This window comes from Pseudophryne corroboree, chromosome 1, assembly GCF_028390025.1.
Source record: "Pseudophryne corroboree isolate aPseCor3 chromosome 1, aPseCor3.hap2, whole genome shotgun sequence".
NCBI classification, from domain to species: Eukaryota; Metazoa; Chordata; class Amphibia; order Anura; family Myobatrachidae; genus Pseudophryne; species Pseudophryne corroboree.
This window is the reverse complement of record NC_086444.1, coordinates 1,087,920,803-1,087,941,882: the sequence shown is the minus strand read 5'-3', so window position 1 is coordinate 1,087,941,882 and position 21,080 is coordinate 1,087,920,803. Positions and strand designations below refer to the sequence as shown.

Sequence of the window (21,080 nt, the reverse complement as noted above, 5' to 3'; positions counted from 1 at the left end):
CATCTGAAGCAAGAGGTGGTAACCAGGTGGAATTCAACCCTCTATATGCTTCAGAGGATGGAGGAGCAGCAAAAGGCCATTCAAGCCTATACATCTGGCCATGATATAGGCAAAGGAGGTGGAATGCACCTGTCTCAAGCGTAGTGGAGAATGATTTCAACGTTGTGCAAGGTTCTGCAACCTTTTGAACTTGCCACACGTGAAGTCAGTTCATACACTGCCAGCCTGAGTCAGGTCATTCCCCTCATCAGGCTTTTGCAGAAGAGGCTGGAGACATTGAAGGAGGAGCTAAAACAGAGCGATTCCGCTAGGCATGTGGGACTTGTGGATGGAGCCCTTCATTCGCTTAACCAGGATTCACGGGTGGTCAATCTGTTGAAATCAGAGCACTACATTTTGGCCACCGTGCTCGATCCTAGATTTAAAACCTACGTTGTATCTCTCTTTCCGCTAGACACAAGTCTGCAGGAGTTCAAAGACCTGCTGGTGAGAAATCTGTCAAGTCAAGCGGAACGTGACCCGTCAACAGCTCCTCCTTCACATTCTCCCGCAACTGGGGGTGCGAGGAAAAGGCTAAGAATTCCGAGCCCACCCACTGGTGGTGATGCAGGGCAGTCTGGAGCGAGTGCTGACATTTGGTCCGGACTGAAGGACCTGCCAACGATTACTGACATGTCGTCTACTGTCTCTGCATATGATTCTCTCACCATTGAAAGAATGGTGGAGGATTATATGAGTGACCGCATCCAAGTAGGCATGTCAGACATTCCGTACGTATTCTGGCAGGAAAAAAAGGCAATTTGGAGGCCCTTGCAGAAACTGGCTTTATTCTACCTAAGTTGCCCTCCCTCCAGTGTGTACTCCGAAAGAGTGTTTAGGGCCACCGCTCACCTTGTCAGCAATCGGCGTACGAGGTTACTTCCAGAAAATGTGGAGAAGATGATGTTCATTAAAATTAATTATAATCAATTCCTCCGTGGAGACATTCACCAGCAGCAATTGCCTCCAGAAAGTGTACGTTAACCTGCGATGGTGGATTCCAGTGGGGATGAATTAATAATCTGAGAGGAGGGGGATGTACACAGTGAAAGGGGTGATGAATTGGACGATGATGATGAGGTGGACATCTTGCCTCTGTAGAGCCAGTTTATGCAAGGAGAGATTGATTGCTTCTTTTTTGGTGGGGGCCCAATCCAACCAGTCATTTCAGTCACAGTCGTGTGGCAGACCCTGTCGCTGAAATGATGGGTTGGTTAAAGTGTGCATGTCCTGTTCATACAACATAAGGGTGGGTGGGAGGGCCCAAGGACAATTCCATCTTGCACCTCTTTTTTCTTTCATTTTTCTTTGCGTCATGTGCTGTTTGGGGGGTATTTTTTGGAAGGGCCATCCTGCGTGACACTGCAGTGCCACTCCTAGATGGGCCAGGTGTTTGTGTCGGCCACTTGGGTCGCCTATCTTAGTCACACAGCTACCTCATTGCGCATCTTTTTTTCTTTGCGTCATGTGCTGTTTGGGGAGTATTTTTTTTAAGGGCCATCCTGCATGACACTGCAGTGCCACTCCTGGATGGGCCAGGTGTTTGTGTCGGCCACTTGGGTCGCTTATCTTAGTCACACAGCTTCCTCATTGCGCATCTTTTTTTCTTTGCGTTTTGTGATGTTTGGGGAGTATTTTTTGGAAGGGCCATCCTGCGTGACACTGCAGTGCCACTCCTAGATGGGCCAGGTGTTTGTGTCGGCCACTTGGGTCGCTTATCTTAGTCACACAGCAACCTTGGTGCAAATTTTAGGACTAAAAATAATATTGTGAGGTGTTCAGAATAGACTGGAAATGAGTGTAAATTATGGTTATTGAGGTTAATAATACTATGGGATCAAAATGACCCCCAAATTCTATGATTTAAGCTGTTTTTTAGGGTTTTTTGAAAAAAAACACCCGAATCCAAAACACACCCGAATCCGACAAAAAAAATTCGGTGAGGTTTTGCCAAAACGCGTTCGAACCCAAAACACGGCCGCGGAACCGAACCCAAAACCAAAACACAAAACACGAAAAATTTCCGGTGCACATCACTACATATAGGGAGGTACGAAGGAGGCATTTACATCACTTATGGTAAGCCATAATGCCAGGGACAGTCCAGTGAAGTTTACCTACACACTTGATGTGAATAGGGTCAACTTTCTGGATGTTGCTTTGACTAAACATGAAGGTAAACTTTGTCCGGCTTTGTATTCCAAACCGACGGACAGGAACAATTTACTACTAGCTACCAGTGCCCATCCCGAGCCTCTTAAACATGCCCTTCCTTATTCACAATTCTTGAGGGGACTACGCATCTCCACGAATAGGGAGATGGGTGAGAAGCAATTAGATTCCATGTTTCTGAAATTTCAACAGAGAGGGTATAGAGTGGAAAATCTTATAAAGGAAAAATCTAAGGCGACGGCGGTTCTACCTGAAGACCTGTTGGCATTAAAAAAAAGGATAATTGTTCCAATCGCCAGGTGTGGATTAATAGATATACACATATGAGCCCTTTTATTAACAAAAGAGCAAAAGCTTTATGGCTGTTAGTACAGACGGATAAAAATCTTCCGGCACTTCAGCATAAATCGCTAATGATAAGTTACAAGAGAGGGAAGAACCTCAGAGATTATCTTGTACGTAATGATGTACTGTATCAGGTGTGGGCAAACTTGAGAGTGGCAATTTCTTGGGTAAACCGAAGAATTGGCTGCTACAAGTGCCCAAATTGTACCACATGTGGGTTTCTACAGACGGGACCCAGTTTTCACCATCCCTTTACGGGTCAGAAATTTGATATTCGACATAGGCTAACTTGTACAAGACGCTTCGTTGTCTATGCCATCACTTGCCCTTGTGCAAAGGTGTACATAGGCAAGACAGAGGTTACTTTTCGTGAGCGCATGGCACAACATCTCGCTGCCATACGGGCAGCATTGAACACTGGGATGAGCATTCAGCCAGTTGCACGTCACTTTGCAGAGACGAGACATGACCTCTCTATTTTGAGGTATCATATTATGGATCATGTGCCACCCTTAATTAGGGGTGGTAACAGATCTGGGAGATTATTACAGCGAGAATGTGAGTGGATTATGCGTCTCGATACTTTAGTTCCCCGGGGGTTAAATGTCTTTAATTGAACTGGAGTAACTGTAGTGAGCTTTATATTAACTTCTATCGAGCTGATATTAGATTGATCACACTGAAGATTTAACTGACACCTTATTATGTTTCACCTTATATGGAAAGATGGTATTTCATCCAGTGTGGTGCCATATTAGTTTATGGTCTACACCAGATGTCATATATATTTAGAAAATATAGTTACATTGAATTTATGCCCGACTACGTATGCTGTTGTTTTTAATTGTAAATGTGATTTTGTAATATGTACTCGTTTTGTACTGTTTTAGTACACATTTGGGGTGATTGTTCAGTTACTATGGCAACCGTACTGAAATCCGAGCCGGTCTATATGGTGACCAGGAAATGGAAGTGGGCGGAGCTTGCTGGCGGGGTGATGGGAGCACTTAAATTCTGGTACATGTATGTCATTTTATATAAGGCTTGATAAAAGCGCTACACAGTGCTGAAACGTTGCCCACAACAGCCGACTTGTGTCATTTTTTATGAGGGAAGAGCTTTTGAGTGCTGCCAGTTGAGGAGTATATATATATATATATATATATATATATATATATATACAGTATTCAGGGCTGTGAGGAGCAATACCCCACTGTTACTATCTGCTGACATATAATTATGTTCAATATTATGTGTATGTGAAAAAGGGTTTGCTGATCTATCAATGTTGAATTGAGCATATTTTTTATTTTTTTTTAAATTCTACTGAGACATATTGACTATCTGTATGAATTGCTGGTCTATTAGAAAGCAATTAAGCGCCCTCTGATTCATTTGGTGGTGATACATGGTTTGGATCCTCACTAATAGGAGGATTGTTTTGGAGGTGCTGCTGCTCGAATAATGCAAGATAAGGGCAAATTTGGGATTGAGATATATATATATATATATATATATATATATATAGTGAGTAGTTGGTCACTCCGCTCAGCAGGTACATCAATTTAGGGTGCTGGAGAAGTCAATAGTAATGTATAAAGAAGAACGGCGCTCCAACGATTGTATAAAGACACCACTGTGTTTATTAATCTTAAAGCATGGCCAAAGATATCAGCAATCTTTTGGGCATAGTTTCGGCCTATATGAAGCCTCCAGCATAGTATTAGAAGCTTCAGCATGATAGCACCTCCTGATATCTATAGTAATAGGGCATGCAGACCAGCCGCCCCCTTCCCCTTTTTCCCCCCCTCTATATTTTTGTATTTATTGTACACTGGAAGGCAAGGCTTCCTTCCTCTGGTATTGGCACCCCTCCCATTCCCCCTCAGGTGTATTACTTAGCTAGGTTCCTGCATTTCAGATCACACGTTTATAAGGGCACTACTTAGAGCTAAGTCCTGGATACATTTATATAATGTGTTAGGGACCCATGTGATGAAGTCACCTGGTTGCAGTACATGGGCCCGCATATTTACGCAAATGTGTGCTAAGAACTTCAATTATATGCCATGTTTGTTGTGAGGGTTTATTGAAATTATTTTTACTATCAGTGTTCTTAGTGCTAGGAGTGTGCATCTGTGTTTTCCACCAGCATAGTATTAGAAGCCTCAACATAATAGCACCTCTTGATATCTTTAGTAATTGGGTGTGCAGTCCAGCCCCTTTTACGTCAACGTCTGTAGAAAGACACCAATGTGTTTATTAGAGATGAGCGCCGGAAATTTTTCGGGTTTTGTGTTTTGGTTTTGGGTTCGACCGCGTTTTGGCAAAACTTAACCGAATTTTTTTTGTCAGATTCGGGTGTGTTTTGGATTCGGGTGTTTTTTTCCAAAAAACCTAAAAAACAGCTTAAATCATAGAATTTGGGGGTCATTTTGATCCCAAAGTATTATTAACCTCAAAAACCATCATTTCCACTCATTTTCAGTCTATTCTGAATACCTCACACCTCACAATATTGGCCCTCATTCCGAGTTGTTCGCTCGGAGTTTTTCATCGCATCGCAGTGAAATTCCGCTCAGTGCGCATGCGCAATGTTCGCACTGCGACTGCGCCAAGTAACTTTACTATGAAGAAAGTATTTTTACGCACGGCTTTTTCATCGCTCCGGCGATCGCATTGTGATTGACAGGAAATGGGTGTTACTGGGTGGAAACACGGCGTTTTAGGGGCGTGTGGCTGGAAACGCTACCGTTTCCGGAAAAAACGCAGGAGTGGCCGGGGAAACGGTGGGAGTGCCTGGGCGAACGCTGGGTGTGTTTATGACGTCAACCAGGAACGAAAAGCACTGAACTGATCGCACAGGCAGAGTAAGTCTGAAGCTACTCAGAAACTGCTAACTCGTTTGTGATCGCAATATTGCGCATACATCGGTCGCACATTTAAGAAGCTAAGATTCACTCCCAGTAGGCGTAGGCTTAGCGTGTGTAACTCTGCTACATTCGCCTTGCGAGCGAACAACTCGGAATGAGGGCCATTATTTTTAGTCCTAAAATTTGCACCGAGGTCGCTGGATGACTAAGCTAAGCGACCCTAGTGGCCGACACAAACACCGGGCCCATCTAGGAGTGGCACTGCAGTGTCACGCAGGATGGCCCTTCCAAAAAACCCTCCCCAAACAGCACATGACGCAAAGAAAAAAAGAGGCGCAATGAGGTAGCTGTGTAAGATAAGCGACCCTAGTGGCCGACACAAACACCGGGCCCATCTAGGAGTGGCACTGCAGTGTCACGCAGGATGTCCCTTCCAAAAAACCCTCCCCAAACAGCACATGACGCAAAGAAAAAAAGAGGCGCAATGAGGTAGCTGTGTGAGTAAGATAAGCGACCCTAGTGGCCGACACAAACACCGGGCCCATCTAGGAGTGGCACTGCAGTGTCACGCAGGATGGCCCTTCCAAAAAACCCTCCCCAAACAGCACATGACGCAAAGAAAAAAAGAGGCGCAATGAGGTAGCTGTGTGAGTAAGATAAGCGACCCTAGTGGCCGACACAAACACCGGGCCCATCCAGGAGTGGCACTGCAGTGTCACGCAGGATGTCCCTTCCAAAAAACCCTCCCCAAACAGCACATGACGCAAAGAAAAAAAGAGGCGCAATGAGGTAGCTGTGTGAGTAAGATAAGCGACCCTAGTGGCCGACACAAACACCGGGCCCATCTAGGAGTGGCACTGCAGTGTCACGCAGGATGGCCCTTCCAAAAAACCCTCCCCAAACAGCACATGACGCAAAGAAAAATTAAAGAAAAAAGAGGTGCAAGATGGAATTGTCCTTGGGCCCTCCCACCCACCCTTATGTTGTATAAACAGGACATGCACACTTTAACCAACCCATCATTTCAGTGACAGGGTCTGCCACACGACTGTGACTGATATGACGGGTTGGTTTGGACCCCCACCAAAAAAGAAGCAATTAATCTCTCCTTGCACAAACTGGCTCTACAGAGGCAAGATGTCCACCTCATCATCATCCTCCGATATATCACCGTGTACATCCCCCTCCTCACAGATTATCAATTCGTCCCCACTGGAATCCACCATCTCAGTTCCCTGTGTACTTTGTGGAGGCAATTGCTGCTGGTCAATGTCTCCGCGGAGGAATTGATTATAATTCATTTTAATGAACATCATCTTCTCCACATTTTCTGGATGTAACCTCGTACGCCGATTGCTGACAAGGTGAGCGGCGGCACTAAACACTCTTTCGGAGTACACACTTGTGGGAGGGCAACTTAGGTAGAATAAAGCCAGTTTGTGCAAGGGCCTCCAAATTGCCTCTTTTTCCTGCCAGTATAAGTACGGACTGTGTGACGTGCCTACTTGGATGCGGTCACTCATATAATCCTCCACCATTCTTTCAATGGTGAGAGAATCATATGCAGTGACAGTAGACGACATGTCCGTAATCGTTGTCAGGTCCTTCAGTCCGGACCAGATGTCAGCATCAGCAGTCGCTCCAGACTGCCCTGCATCACCGCCAGCGGGTGGGCTCGGAATTCTGAGCCTTTTCCTCGCACCCCCAGTTGCAGGAGAATGTGAAGGAGGAGATGTTGACAGGTCGCGTTCCGCTTGACTTGACAATTTTCTCACCAGCAGGTCTTTCAACCCCAGCAGACTTGTGTCTGCCGGAAAGAGAGATCCAAGGTAGGCTTTAAATCTAGGATCGAGCACGGTGGCCAAAATGTAGTGCTCTGATTTCAACAGATTGACCACCCGTGAATCCTTGTTAAGCGAATTAAGGGCTCAATCCACAAGTCCCACATGCCTAGCGGAATCGCTCCGTGTTAGCTCCTCCTTCAATGTCTCCAGCTTCTTCTGCAAAAGCCTGATGAGGGGAATGACCTGACTCAGGCTGGCAGTGTCTGAACTGACTTCACGTGTGGCAAGTTCAAAGGGCATCAGAACCTTGCACAACGTTGAAATCATTCTCCACTGCGCTTGAGACAGGTGCATTCCACCTCCTATATCGTGCTCAATTGTATAGGCTTGAATGGCCTTTTGCTGCTCCTCCAACCTCTGAAGCATATAGAGGGTTGAATTCCACCTCGTTACCACTTCTTGCTTCAGATGATGGCAGGGCAGGTTCAGTAGTTTTTGGTGGTGCTCCAGTCTTCTGTACGTGGTGCCTGTACGCCGAAAGTGTCCCGCAATTCTTCTGGCCACCGACAGCATCTCTTGCATGCCCCTGTCGTTTTTTAAAAAATTCTGCACCACCAAATTCAAGGTATGTGCAAAACATGGGACGTGCTGGAATTTGCCCATATTTAATGCACACACAATATTGCTGGTGTTGTCCGATGCCACAAATCCACAGGAGAGTCCAATTGGGGTAAGCCATTCCGCGATGATCTTCCTCAGTTGCCGTAAGAGGTTTTCAGCTGTGTGCGTATTCTGGAAACCGGTGATACAAAGCGTAGCCTGCCTAGGAAAGAGTTGGCGTTTGCGAGATGCTGCTACTGGTGCCGCCGCTGCTGTTCTTGCGGCGGGAGTCCATACATCTACCCAGTGGGCTGTCACAGTCATATAGTCCTGACCCTGCCCTGCTCCACTTGTCCACATGTCCGTGGTTAAGTGGACATTGGGTACAACTGCATTTTTTAGGACACTGGTGAGTCTTTTTCTGACGTTCGTGTACATTCTCGGTATCGCCTGCCTAGAGAAGTGGAACCTAGATGGTATTTGGTAACGGGGGCACACTGCCTCAATAAATTGTCTAGTTCCCTGTGAACTAACGGCGGATACCGGACGCACATCTAACTCCAACATAGTTGTCAAGGCCTCAGTTATCCGCTTTGCAGCAGGATGACTGCTGTGATATTTCATCTTCCTCGCAAAGGACTGTTGAACAGTCAATTGCTTACTGGAAGTAGTACAAGTGGGCTTACGACTTCCCCTCTGGGATGACCATCGACTCCCAGCAGCAACAACAGCAGCGCCAGCAGCAGTAGGCGTTACACGCAAGGATGCATCGGAGGAATCCCAGGCAGGAGAGGAATCATCAGAATTGCCAGTGACATGGCCTGCAGGACTATTGGCATTCCTGGGGAAGGAGGAAATTGACACTGAGGGAGTTGGTGGGGTGGTTTGCGTGAGCTTGGTTACAAGAGGAAGGGATTTACTGGTCAGTGGACTGCTTCCGCTGTCGCCCAAAGTTTTTGAACTTGTCACTGACTTATTATGAATGCGCTGCAGGTGACGTATAAGGGAGGATGTTCCGAGGTGGTTAACGTCCTTACCCCTACTTATTACAGCTTGACAAAGGCAACACACGGCTTGACACCTGTTGTCCGCATTTCTGTTGAAATAGTTCCACACCGAAGAGCTGATTTTTTTGGTATTTTCACCAGGCATGTCAGTGGCCATATTCCTCCCACGGACAACAGGTGTCTCCCCGGGTGCCTGACTTAAACAAACCACCTCACCATCAGAATCCTCCTGGTCAATTTCCTCCCCAGCGCCAGCAACATCCATATCCTCCTCATCCTGGTGTACTTCAACACTGACATCTTCAATCTGACTATCAGGAACTGGACTGCGGGTGCTCCTTCCAGCACTTGCAGGGGGCGTGCAAATGGTGGAAGGCGCATGCTCTTCACGTCCAGTTTTGGGAAGGTCAGGCATCGCAAATGACACAATTGGACTCTCCTTGTGGATTTGGGATTTCGAAGAACGCACAGTTCTTTGCGGTGCTACTGCTTTTGCCAGCTTGAGTCTTTTTATTTTTCTAGCGAGAGGCTGAGTGCTTCCATCCTCATGTGAAGCTGAACCACTAGCCATGAACATAGGCCAGGGCCTCAGCCGTTCCTTGCCACTCCGTGTGGTAAATGGCATATTGGCAAGTTTACGCTTCTCCTCCGACAATTTTATTTTAGGTTTTGGAGTCCTTTTTTTACTGATATTTGGTGTTTTGGATTTGACATGCTCTGTACTATGCCATTGGGCATCGGCCTTGGCAGACGACGTTGCTGGCATTTCATCGTCTCGGCCATGACTAGTGGCAGCAGCTTCAGCACGAGGTGGAAGTGGATCTTGATCTTTCCCTAATTTTGGAACCTCAACATTTTTGTTCTCCATATTTTAATAGGCACAACTAAAAGGCACCTCAGGTAAACAATGGAGATGGATGGATACTAGTATACAATTATGGATGGACTGCCGAGTGCCGACACAGAGGTAGCTACAGCCGTGGACTACAGTACTGTGTCTGCTGCTAATATAGACTGGTTGATAATGAGATGTAGTATGTATAAAGAAGAAAGAAAAAAAAAACCACGGGTAGGTGGTGGTATACAATTATGGATGGACTGCCGAGTGCCGACACAAAGGTAGCTACAGCCGTGGACTACCGTACTGTACTGTGTCTGCTGCTAATATAGACTGGATGATAATGAGATGTAGTATGTATAAAGAAGAAAGAAAAAAAAAAACACGGGTAGGTGGTATACAATTATGGATGGACTGCCGAGTGCCGACACAGAGGTAGCTACAGCCGTGGACTACCGTACTGTGTCTGCTGCTAATATAGACTGGTTGATAATGAGATGTAGTATGTATAAAGAAGAAAGAAAAAAAAACCACGGGTAGGTGGTATACAATTATGGATGGACTGCCGAGTGCCGACACAGAGGTAGCTACAGCCGTGGACTACCGTACTGTGTCTGCTGCTAATATAGACTGGTTGATAATGAGATGTAGTATGTATAAAGAAGAAAGAAAAAAAAAACCACGGGTAGGTGGTATACAATTATGGATGGACTGCCGAGTGCCGACACAGAGGTAGCTACAGCCATGGACTACCGTACTGTACTGTGTCTGCTGCTAATATAGACTGGATGATAATGAGATGTAGTATGTATAAAGAAGAAAGAAAAAAAAAACCACGGGTAGGTGGTATACAATTATGGATGGACTGCCGAGTGCCGACACAGAGGTAGCTACAGCCGCGGACTACCGTACTGTGTCTGCTGCTAATATAGACTGGATGATAATGAGATGTAGTATGTATAAAGAAGAAAGAAAAAAAAAACCACGGGTAGGTGGTATACAATTATGGATGGACTGCCGAGTGCCGACACAGAGGTAGCTACAGCCGTGGACTACCGTACTGTACTGTGTCTGCTGCTAATATAGACTGGATGATAATGAGATGTAGTATGTATGTATAAAGTAGAAAGAAAGAAAGAAAAAACCATGGGTAGGTGGTATACAATTATGGATGGACTGCCGAGTGCCGACACAGAGGTAGCTACAGCCGTGGACTACCGTACTGTGTCTGCTGCTAATATAGACTGGATGATAATGAGATGTAGTATGTATAAAGAAGAAAGAAAAAAAAAACCCACGGGTAGGTTGTATACAATTATGGATGGACTGCCGAGTGCCGACACAGAGGTAGCTACAGCCGTGGACTACCGTACTGTGTCTGCTGCTAATATAGACTGGTTGATAATGAGATGTAGTATGTATAAAGAAGAAAGAAAAAAAAAACCACGGGTAGGTGGTATACAATTATGGATGGACTGCCGAGTGCCGACACAGAGGTAGCTACAGCCGTGGACTACCGTACTGTGTCTGCTGCAAATATAGACTGGTTGATAATGAGATGTAGTATGTATAAAGAAGAAGAAGAAAAAACCACAGGTAGGTGGTGGTATACAATTAAGGATGGACTGCCGAGTGCCGACACAGAGGTAGCTACAGCCGTGGACTACCGTACTGTACTGTGTCTGCTGCTAATATAGACTGGATGATAATGAGATGTAGTATGTATGTATAAAGAAGAAAGAGAAAAAAAAAACCACGGGTAGGTGGTATACAATTATGGATGGACTGCCGAGTGCCGACACAGAGGTAGCTACAGCCGTGAACTACCGTACTGTGTCTGCTGCTAGTATAGACTGGATGATAAATAATGATATAAAAAATATATATATATCACTACTGCAGCCGGACAGGTATATATTATATAATGACGGACCTGCTGGACACTTTCTGTCAGCAGAATGAGTTTTTTATAGAATAAAAAAACACCACACAAGTCACCACGACGAGTGTTTAACTTTTTCAGGCAGACAATCACAATATACTATACTGGTGGTCAGTGTGGTCAGGTTACTGGTCAGTGGTCAGTCACACTGGCAGTGGCACTCTGGCAGCAAAAGTGTGCACTGTTTAATATGTACTCCTGGCTCCTGCTATAACCTATAACTGCTCCCCAGTCTCCCCCACAATTAAGCTGTGTGAGCACAGTCAGATATTATACATAGATGATGCAGCACACTGGGCTGAGCACAGATATGGTATGTGACTGAGTCACTGTGTATCGTTTTTTTCAGGCAGAGAACAAGAACAGAACGGATTATTAAATAATAATAAATTATAAAACTGCACTGGTGGTCAGGTCACTGGTCATCAGTCACTAGTATAACTCCTCCTAAGCTCCAGTAAGTAAATGAAGTGTCTCACTCTCCTATCTATTTTCTAAATGGAGAGGACGTCAGCCACGTCCTCTCCCTATCAATCTCAATGCACGTGTGAAAATGGCGGCGACGCGCGGCTCCTTATATAGAATCCGAGCCTCGCGAGAATCCGACAGCGTGATGATGACGTTCGGGCACGCTCGGGTTAACCGAGCAAGGCGGGAAGATCCGAGTCGCTCGGACCCGTGTAAAAAAACATGAAGTTCGGGCGGGTTCGGATTCAGAGGAACCGAACCCGCTCATCTCTAGTGTTTATTAGGCAAAAAGCATAACCAAAGATACCAGAAACATTTCAGGTATAGCTTTGGCCTTTATCAAGCCTGATAAAGGGCAAAGTGATGCCTAAAACATTGCTAAAGTTACCTGTGAACAACAGACACTAAGGCGGGATGTAATGAAGTTTGAGTTCGACAGCCATACGGGATGCCGGCCGAACTAAGACATTTTTTTAAAGGGACAATCATGTACAAGGTATGGTTAAGCCTTGTACATGGTTACCCCTGTAAAAAAAAAATGTCTGAGTAACAGGACCATTAGACCCCAAATTTTTGTGGACTGTAAGTAATGGGAGGCTGTGGGTGGGATGCATTTGGAGGCCAGTGGTTGGACATAGGGCCCACTGGGAGGCCATAGTTAGTGCACGCAGATGCTGCAAATATTACTGTTCCTGTGTAGATGAAAATAGTATAAGAGAATTGAGTACGATGAAGTGGTAATGTGAGGTTTTGAGGAAATTTTTTTTTACAAAATGGTCGTACAGTAAGAACTAGGTGATGGCGCTAGGAGGATGGTAGTTGACCCCAGCTTAGCCTCCTCCCCATCTGGGTGTATGGATCCTGTGTATCCTGTTATCTAAATGAGAGCATTTGGGTCTACTATAGACACACACACACACACTCCTACTGAGTCCCAACATGACCCATTCCTGGAGGGAGAAAATGCTCTCTACCTGGACTTCCCTCTTAATTTATTATTGCATACCTTTCTAATCAATTAAATAGTTCAACACAGGTGTCACCAATCATATATTAAGAGGGAAGTCCAGTTAGAGATAATTTTGTCCCTCCTAGAATTGGTAATATTGGGAGGTATGCACAATTCAATATACAACCCCCCCAGGGCCCCCTGTATTAAGTGACCCCCCCCCCCCAAGAGCTTTATCTGGTCCTGATTTTATCCCTATCCCACTATTTACTAACCCCCATGTTTGTGTGTCTAAACAGTGTCCTTTGCACCCTTTCCCCTTTGTTTTACTTTTTCTAGTGCTCTCTCTGTTGCCAAGTTTCCCCTGTGCTCTACTTTTTTTAGTCTCTCTCTCTCTACTCCATGTAATCTCTGTTGCTCACTTTTCACTTTGTCTTTCTTCCTACATCTTATGACACATCACGTCTGTGACGCTGATGAGGGAACTCGGGAGCAGCCCTGCACTGTATGTACTGTGCATGCAGAAGTTTTACACACAGCTGGATGCATTCAAAAGGAGCCGACCACGAGAGGTGAGTATTCAGGGACACTCGTGGGGTGCACTGTATACCAGTGGGGCATATGGGGGGGGGGGGGGGGGCACCAGGTAGCATATAGGGTGGATACTGTGAGGCATATTAATTAGCCACTGAGTGGCACATGGGTGTGGGAGCACTGCAGGGTAGTGTGTCAATTTTATTGGAGGAGGGCTCACACAACTTAGTTGCCCAGGTGCCCTCACAAGCCTTGATTCCACCCTGCTTCAGTGAATGGTCTATTTTGTTCTAGTATTCTCATTGGGTGTGCCTAAAAGACAATGCTTGGAGCACAACTAATTGATCAAATACCTTTCTCCAGAAATATTAACTTACCTCCTCAAGAGCATTTCTAATGAAATCCATAGCAATTGGATCCGAATCATCTGTTCCAGGCATCTCTAGTATTTCCTTGCCACCATACAATATTTTGCAGGGCACATAGATTACAATTTCTTTGACAGCAGCAATCCTCTTTTTCATTTCTTCAGTCTTACTTTCATCATCTTCTTGAGGATTTGTCAGTCCCTTCAGAGCACTCTTGAAATGTTTTAATTGGAAAAAAAAATATTACTCAAGAAATTAATGTTCATGCACAATAAAAATAACACTGTCGGGTCAAACCACAAATACACCAAACAGTTCAATAAAAGTAAAACACCAAAACATTCTTGTGGAAAAACCCTGGAAATCTTTTTTTTTTTTAAATAAATTCTTTATTTTCAAAAGGTTTTTCATAACAGATTAGTCACGTAAGAATCATGTACAATTCAATAATGCAAATATACACAATGCATTAGAAGACATCTATAAATGGAAAGTATATACAATACTGTCATCTAAAACTTGTATTCACAAAAAGTGAAAAAACAATAATGTATATAAGTCTTTAAGAAAGCATGAAAAGTAAGAAGTATCAGACTCCATCATGTTCGAAAATAATGAGAAAAATCACTTTAGAAGAGGAAAAAGGAGAGATGACAGTAGACAGAGGACAAAAGAGATGAAAGAAAGAGAAAGAGATCCACTCGACTGGAAGGGACCATCAGTGAGGGCAGCTAAATCATTGTTAAAAGAAAAAAGACAATAGTGATAAACATCAGTAAACAGGAAAAGGGGGTGGTGACATGGTCCAAGGGTTGAACTATAATCATGGTAATTTATATCCAACTCTATCGAGGAGGAGACACAGGTACCATAGCCAAATAGGATTGCGCTTGTTTAAAATCCAACCAGCTGAGCCACATAGCTACATATATACCATGTCTTCCGGGCGTGGAATAGTATATTTCATCCAAAGTCATACAAAAGTCTATGCGTTGGCACCAATTTCATACTGAGGGCGGAGACGATGAGCGCCAGTGTACTGGAACAACTGCTCTAGCAGCGTTGTTCATATGCCTTAACAAGGACTTCTTATATTTAGACATTGGGATATCTGTATGGGAGCTATCTTTTTTATTCCATCCCAAAACGGGACTTTCATTGAGCAATCCCACCAAATGTGCATCAAGGAGTCTAGGTCCATGCCACATCTCCAACACATAGGAGACACCCCAGGACAATATTTATGTACAACATTTGGGCAACGGTACCATCTAGATAAGAGTTTAGATTGGGTCTCTACTACATCCATATTGGTTGAGCATGCACTGGTCACTTGATATACTGTACCTTATTCCAGTTCACTTCCACCCCCTTAAGTAGGAAATCCCTGTCCCATTGCTCTTGATAAGTCGGACTAGAGGGTAGGACTGCTGAGAGAAGAATTTGGTATATGGAGGCAATAGTATGAGTGGGAGATTGCGAGATTTGCGAGATTTTTGAAACACGGTCAATTCTTTGTCCCATACACTCAGTCTCCCCAAAGAGGAAATTAAATAACGGACCCGTATATAAAACCAATAATCCGACTTATGAAGACCTGATTCCACTGACATTGTCTCAAATGATTTAAGGCGACCCTCCTAAAGAAAGTTATAAGTCCTAGTAACTCCCCGCCGATTTCCAAGGAGCAACAGCTCTCTACAAAATTCCTGGTAGGAACAAGGGATTATGTACAATGGGTATCAGCTTGGATAGTGGCGACAGGATATTCAGCCTTTCTCACAACCTCTTACATATCAATAATGTAGGTCCTACAGTTGGGTGATCATTATGCCCTATTTCTGACAACCATGGTACCAGATTTGAGCAGGAGTTTGTGGAGAATGATTCAATTGAAACCCATTGCTTATCTGAATTTTTCGTCCATTCCAGTATCCTGCTCAGCAAAGATGCTTGGTAATAGGCCGAGAACACTGGAAAATTGCCTACCCCCCTGGGACTTACGCCTAAAAACAGTTTGATGTTTGAACCTAGGTTTCCTACCTCCTCACACATAGTCAAGTAAAATATTGTGCAAATCAGAATGAAATCATGGAGGGAGGAGTATTGGGATCGTTTGAAATAAATAAATCTAGGAAGCACATTCATTCTTACATTAATCCGACCCAACTAAGAGATCCTCTGCGGAAACCAACGGGACAGATCAGTCTTTATCTTCTTAAGCACAGGGGTGAAATTTAGGTCAAATAATTTAGTAGCATTATTGGGGATCTGAATCCCTAAATATTGGAGATGTGAAGAGGTCCAATTAAAGGGGAATGACTCGGAAAGAGTTTCAACCTTCTCATCAGAGATGGTGACATTCAGGGCCACAGACTTGGAGTAATTAATCTTAAAATTAGAGAGAGTATTAAATTGGTGGAATTCCCTCATCAAATTTGGTAGGGAGATTACTGGATTAGTAATAGCCGCCAGAAGGTTATCTGCTAAAATGATTAACTTGTATACCTGTGACCCCATTCTCATCCCTGAAATATCTGGGTTAGCTGTAATTGTCCTTGCCAGTGCTTCCATACAAAGGCCGAAAATCAGCGGTGAGAGAGGGCAACCCTGTCTTGTACCATTCGTGATATGTACTACTTTGGACAGGATACCATTTATTCTCACTTGCGCAGATGAAGCTTTGTATAAAGCTAGCATCCTACTAAGGAAGGTTTCCCCCAGACTCAGTCTATGCAGTACCCCCTCCATAAAGTCCCAGTAAAATCTGTCAAACACTTTTTCCGCATCGGTTGACAGAAGTACCAAGGGGATATTATTAGTAGACACATAAAGGATCAAGTCTATAACCTTAATCGTATAATCCCTTGCCTCATGGCCCAGAACAAAGCCAACATGATCAGAGTGGATGAGAGTAGGGAGAAGGGGCTTCAGACAACCAGCTTAATATCTACATTAAGTAAAGATATAAGCCTATAACTGACCACTATACAAGGGTCCTTTCCCTCTTTGGGGATTACAGTAATATGTGCAGAAAGAGACTGGTGAGAGAACTGCGTCTAAGGAGAAACCACATTACATGTCCTCAGCAGCAGGGGAACCAATTGTTCCTGAAAATCTTTATAGTAAGCTATTGGGAAACCATTGGGTCCCGGACTTTTCCCATTGGGGGAAGTCTTAATAGCATCTCTCAATTCGTCTTCCATGAACGTGGAATCCAGAGCCTATGTCACCACCTCAGGAAGAGAGGGGAAATCAATTTCCTTGAGGAACTGCCAAATTTAAGCTTTATGAGTCATAGCGAGTAAGGCTGCATAGTTCAGAGTAATATTGATAGAAAACGGAGGCAATTTCCTCATCCGTAGCACGAATAATTCCAGAGGACTCTTTCATTTTTTGTATGTACGTCAGAGTTGTCTGTGCTCGGAGCGCTCTTGCCAGCATCTTTCCAGGCTTATTACCCCATCTAAAGTAAGTATGTCTGCTCCTCCTATATGCCCTTTTAACCCCGTCATTAATTAAGGATGTTAGGGTTGTTCTTCAATTTTGTAATTGAATAAAGACATCTGAGTTTCTGGAGGTTTTATGGGCTAACCCTAGGGATTTAATTTTAGTCAAAAGGGCCTCTCTGCATTCTGTTTTCTGTTTCTTAAGATGTGTTCCCAGCTGGATGCAATGGCCACGTATAACACATTTATGGGCTTCCCAGATCGTAATTGGAGAAACATCGGCAGTGACAATGGATGCAACATAGGGGATCATTCCGAGTTGTTTGCTAGCTGTTTTCATTTGCAGCGCAGCGATTAGGCAAAAAAGCGGCACTTCTGCGTATGCGGCACAGTGCACATGTGCGACGTACTTTCACAACAGCCAATGCTTTTTTACACAAGGTCTTGCAAAGCTTTTCAGTCGCACTGCTAGCCGCAGAGTGATTGACAGGAAGAGGGCATTACTGGGTGTCAACTGACATTTTCAGGGAGTGATCGTAAAAACGCAGGTGTGCCATGAAAAATGCAGGTGTGGCTGGCCAAACGCAGGGTGTGTTTGTGACGTCAAAACAGGAACTGAACAGTCTGAAGTGATCGCAAGCGCTGAGTAGGTCTGGAGCTACTCTGAAACTGCATTAAAATATTTTGAAGCCGATCCTTTCGTTTGCACTTCTGCTAAGCTAAGATACTCTCCTAGCGGGCGGCTGCTTAGCGTTTGCACGGCTGCTAAAAACAGCTAGAGAGCGAACAACTCGGAATGACCCCCATAGTCTTTTATAAATCCCAATAGTTGTGCTTTACAGTGAGGGTCTGTCAGCAGTTGCTCATTTAGGGATATATGCAATTGCGGTCGAATTGCCGCAAATGTCGAAAAACGTGTCCGTTTTGGATTCATCAATACAATACAGTACTTTTCGTCAAAAAAAGGACGTTTGAAATTCGACTTTTTCAAATTCGACATTTAACAAATTCGACATGTCTGCACTGTTAAAAATGCGGCTTTCCGACAAAAGTATGGGGGTAATTCTGAGTTGATCGCAGCAGGAACTTTGTTAGCAATTGGGCAAAACCATGTGCACTGCAGGGGAGGCAGATATAACATGTGCAGAGAGAATTAGATTTGGGTGTGGTGAGTTCAATCTGCAATCTACATTGCAGTGCAATAATAAAGCAGCCAGTATTTACCCTGCACAGAAACAAAATAACCCACCCAAATCTAACTCTCTCTGCAAATGTTATATCTGCCCCCCCTGCAGTGCACATGGTTCTGCCCAATTGCTATAAAATGTCCTTCTGCGATCAACTTGGAATTACCCCCTATATTCAAATGAAGAATGTCAATTCGACAACAGTGCTTTTAGACAGTAAATTCGTCATTTTCAATCCGCCTTACTTTGCTGGCGGAATGTAATAAAAAAAATGTAAAACATGTTTTTTTTTGTTTTTTTTATTGCTAATAGCATATCTATTTATATTAGAAGGGATTAGCTACTTGGTTTGTCTATTTAGGAGGCACAAGTATTATTTATATATTTTTAAAAACATTTTTTTTTTTTAAATGGAATGGGCATAAACCAGAAAAAAAAATGTGTGGGGTCCCCCCTCCTAAGCATAACCAGCCTCGGGCTCTTTGAGCCGGTCCTGGTTGCCAAAATACGGGGAGGGAAATGACAGGGGATCCCCCGTATTTTAACAACCAGCAGCGGGCTCTGGTGCAAAAAATACGGTTGACAAAAAGAGTAGTGGTCCCCTGTATTTTTTGAACCAGCACCGGGCTCCACTAGCTGGACAGATAATGCCACAGCCGGGGGACACTTTTATACTGCTCCCGTGGCATTAAATACCTAACTAGTCACCCCTGGCCGGGGTACCCTGGAGGAGTGGGGACCCCTTCAATCAAGGGGTGTCCCCCCAGCCACCCAAGGGCCAGGGGTGAAGCCCGCGGCTGTCCCCCCAACCAAGGGCTGCGGATGGGGGGCTGATAGCTTTATTGAAAATGAAAGAATATTGGTTTTTGCAGAAGAACTACAAGTCCCAGCAAGCCTCCCCCGCAAGCTGGTACTTGGAGAACCACAAGCACCAGCATGCGGGGGGGAAACGGGCCCGCTGGTACCTGTAGTTCCTCTGCAAAAAAAATACCCAAATAAAAACAGGACACGCACACCTTGACAAGTACAACTTTATTTCACACATGCCGACACATACATACTTACCTATGTTGACACGATGTTCGGTCCACTTCTCCAAGTAGAATCCATGGGGTGTACCTGAAAAGAAAAGATAATTATACTCACCTAAATCCAGTGTCCTGTGATATTTGTAATCCTTGTACTTGGCAAAAAAAAAACCGCATACCCGGTCACACGCGGTCAGCCGCTGACCGCTGGTGACCTCACCGCTGACCGCAAAGTTCCCACCATTAAAACTAATGGAGGTGCTGTGCGATGCGCTGTCTGCCAGCTCAGATGCACATAGGGATTCAGGAGAGTGCCACGACGTGGCGCTCCCTGATTGCCTGAAGGGACCCCTCTGTGACAGTAGTCACAGGGGGTCTCAGCATTCAGGGAAAGGGGTCCCATGTGTAAACATGGGACCCCTTTCAGTCTGTGTGGTCCGGGTATGCGTTTTTTTTTTTGCCAACTACGTGGATTACAAATATCACAGGACACTGGATTTAGGTGAGTATAATTATCTTTTCTTTTCAGGTACCCCATGGATGCTACTTGGAGAAGTGGACCGAACATCGTGTCAACATAGGTAAGTATGTATGTGTCAGCATGTGTGAAATAAAGTTGTACTTGTCAAGGTGTGCGTGTCCTGTTTTTATTTGGGTATTTTTTTTGCAGAGGAACTACAGGTACCAGCGGGCCCGTTTCTCCCCCCCCCCTCCCGCATGCTAGTGCTTGTGGTTCTCCAAATACCAGCTTGCGGGGGAGGCTTGCTGGGACTTGTAGTTCTTCTGCAAAAAACAATATTATTTCATTTTCAACAAGGCTATCAGCTGCCCATCCGCAGCCCTTGGATGGGGGGTGGGCAGCCACGGGCTTCACCCCTGACCCTTGGGTGGCTGGGGGGGGGGACCCCTTGATTGAAGGGGTCCCCACTCCTCCAGGGTACCCCGGCCAGGGGTGACTAGTTAGGTATTTAATGCCATGGCCGCAGGGAGCGGTATAAAAGTGTCCCCCGGATGTAGCATTATCTGTCCAGCTAGTGGAGCCCGGTGCTGGTACAAAAAATACGGGTGACCCCTACTCTCTTTGTCCCCCATGTTTTTTGCACCAGGACCAGGCGCAGAGCCCGGTGCTGGTTGTTAAAATACGGGGGATTCCCTGTCATTCCCCCCCCCGTATTTTGGCAACCAGGACCGGCTCAAAGAGCCTGAGGCTGGTTATGCTTAGGAGGGGGGACCCCACGCATTTTTTTCCTTTGTTCTTTAACCATTTCGGCACCGTCAGAAAAGTCGAATCCAGGACGCACTTTTTCGTCAATTCCTCCGTTTTTCGACAGCGGGACTGTCTAATCCGTTCTGTATTGAATATGTCGAATTCCGGCACCCCCCGGCCGGAATTCGACTGTCGAATTGTGTCGAATTGAAAAAAGGTCGAATTCCACCTGGAATTCGACCACAATTGCATATACCCCTTAATCTCCACTGCCACTGCCGAGACCTCGC

The 21,080-nt window shown here is 44.9% G+C and overlaps 1 protein-coding gene across 2 annotated transcripts in view; it reads right to left on the bottom strand.

Moving 5' to 3' along the window:
• The window catches only part of LOC134927206 (uncharacterized), a 605,974-nt gene that overhangs the window by 281,717 nt on the left and 303,177 nt on the right, over nt 1-21,080 (bottom strand). For both annotated transcript variants that reach the window (XM_063921361.1, XM_063921370.1), the window contains exon 10: nt 13,929-14,132. In XM_063921361.1, the coding sequence (XP_063777431.1) occupies nt 13,929-14,132 (204 nt within the window). The remainder of the gene's footprint in view (nt 1-13,928; nt 14,133-21,080) is intronic.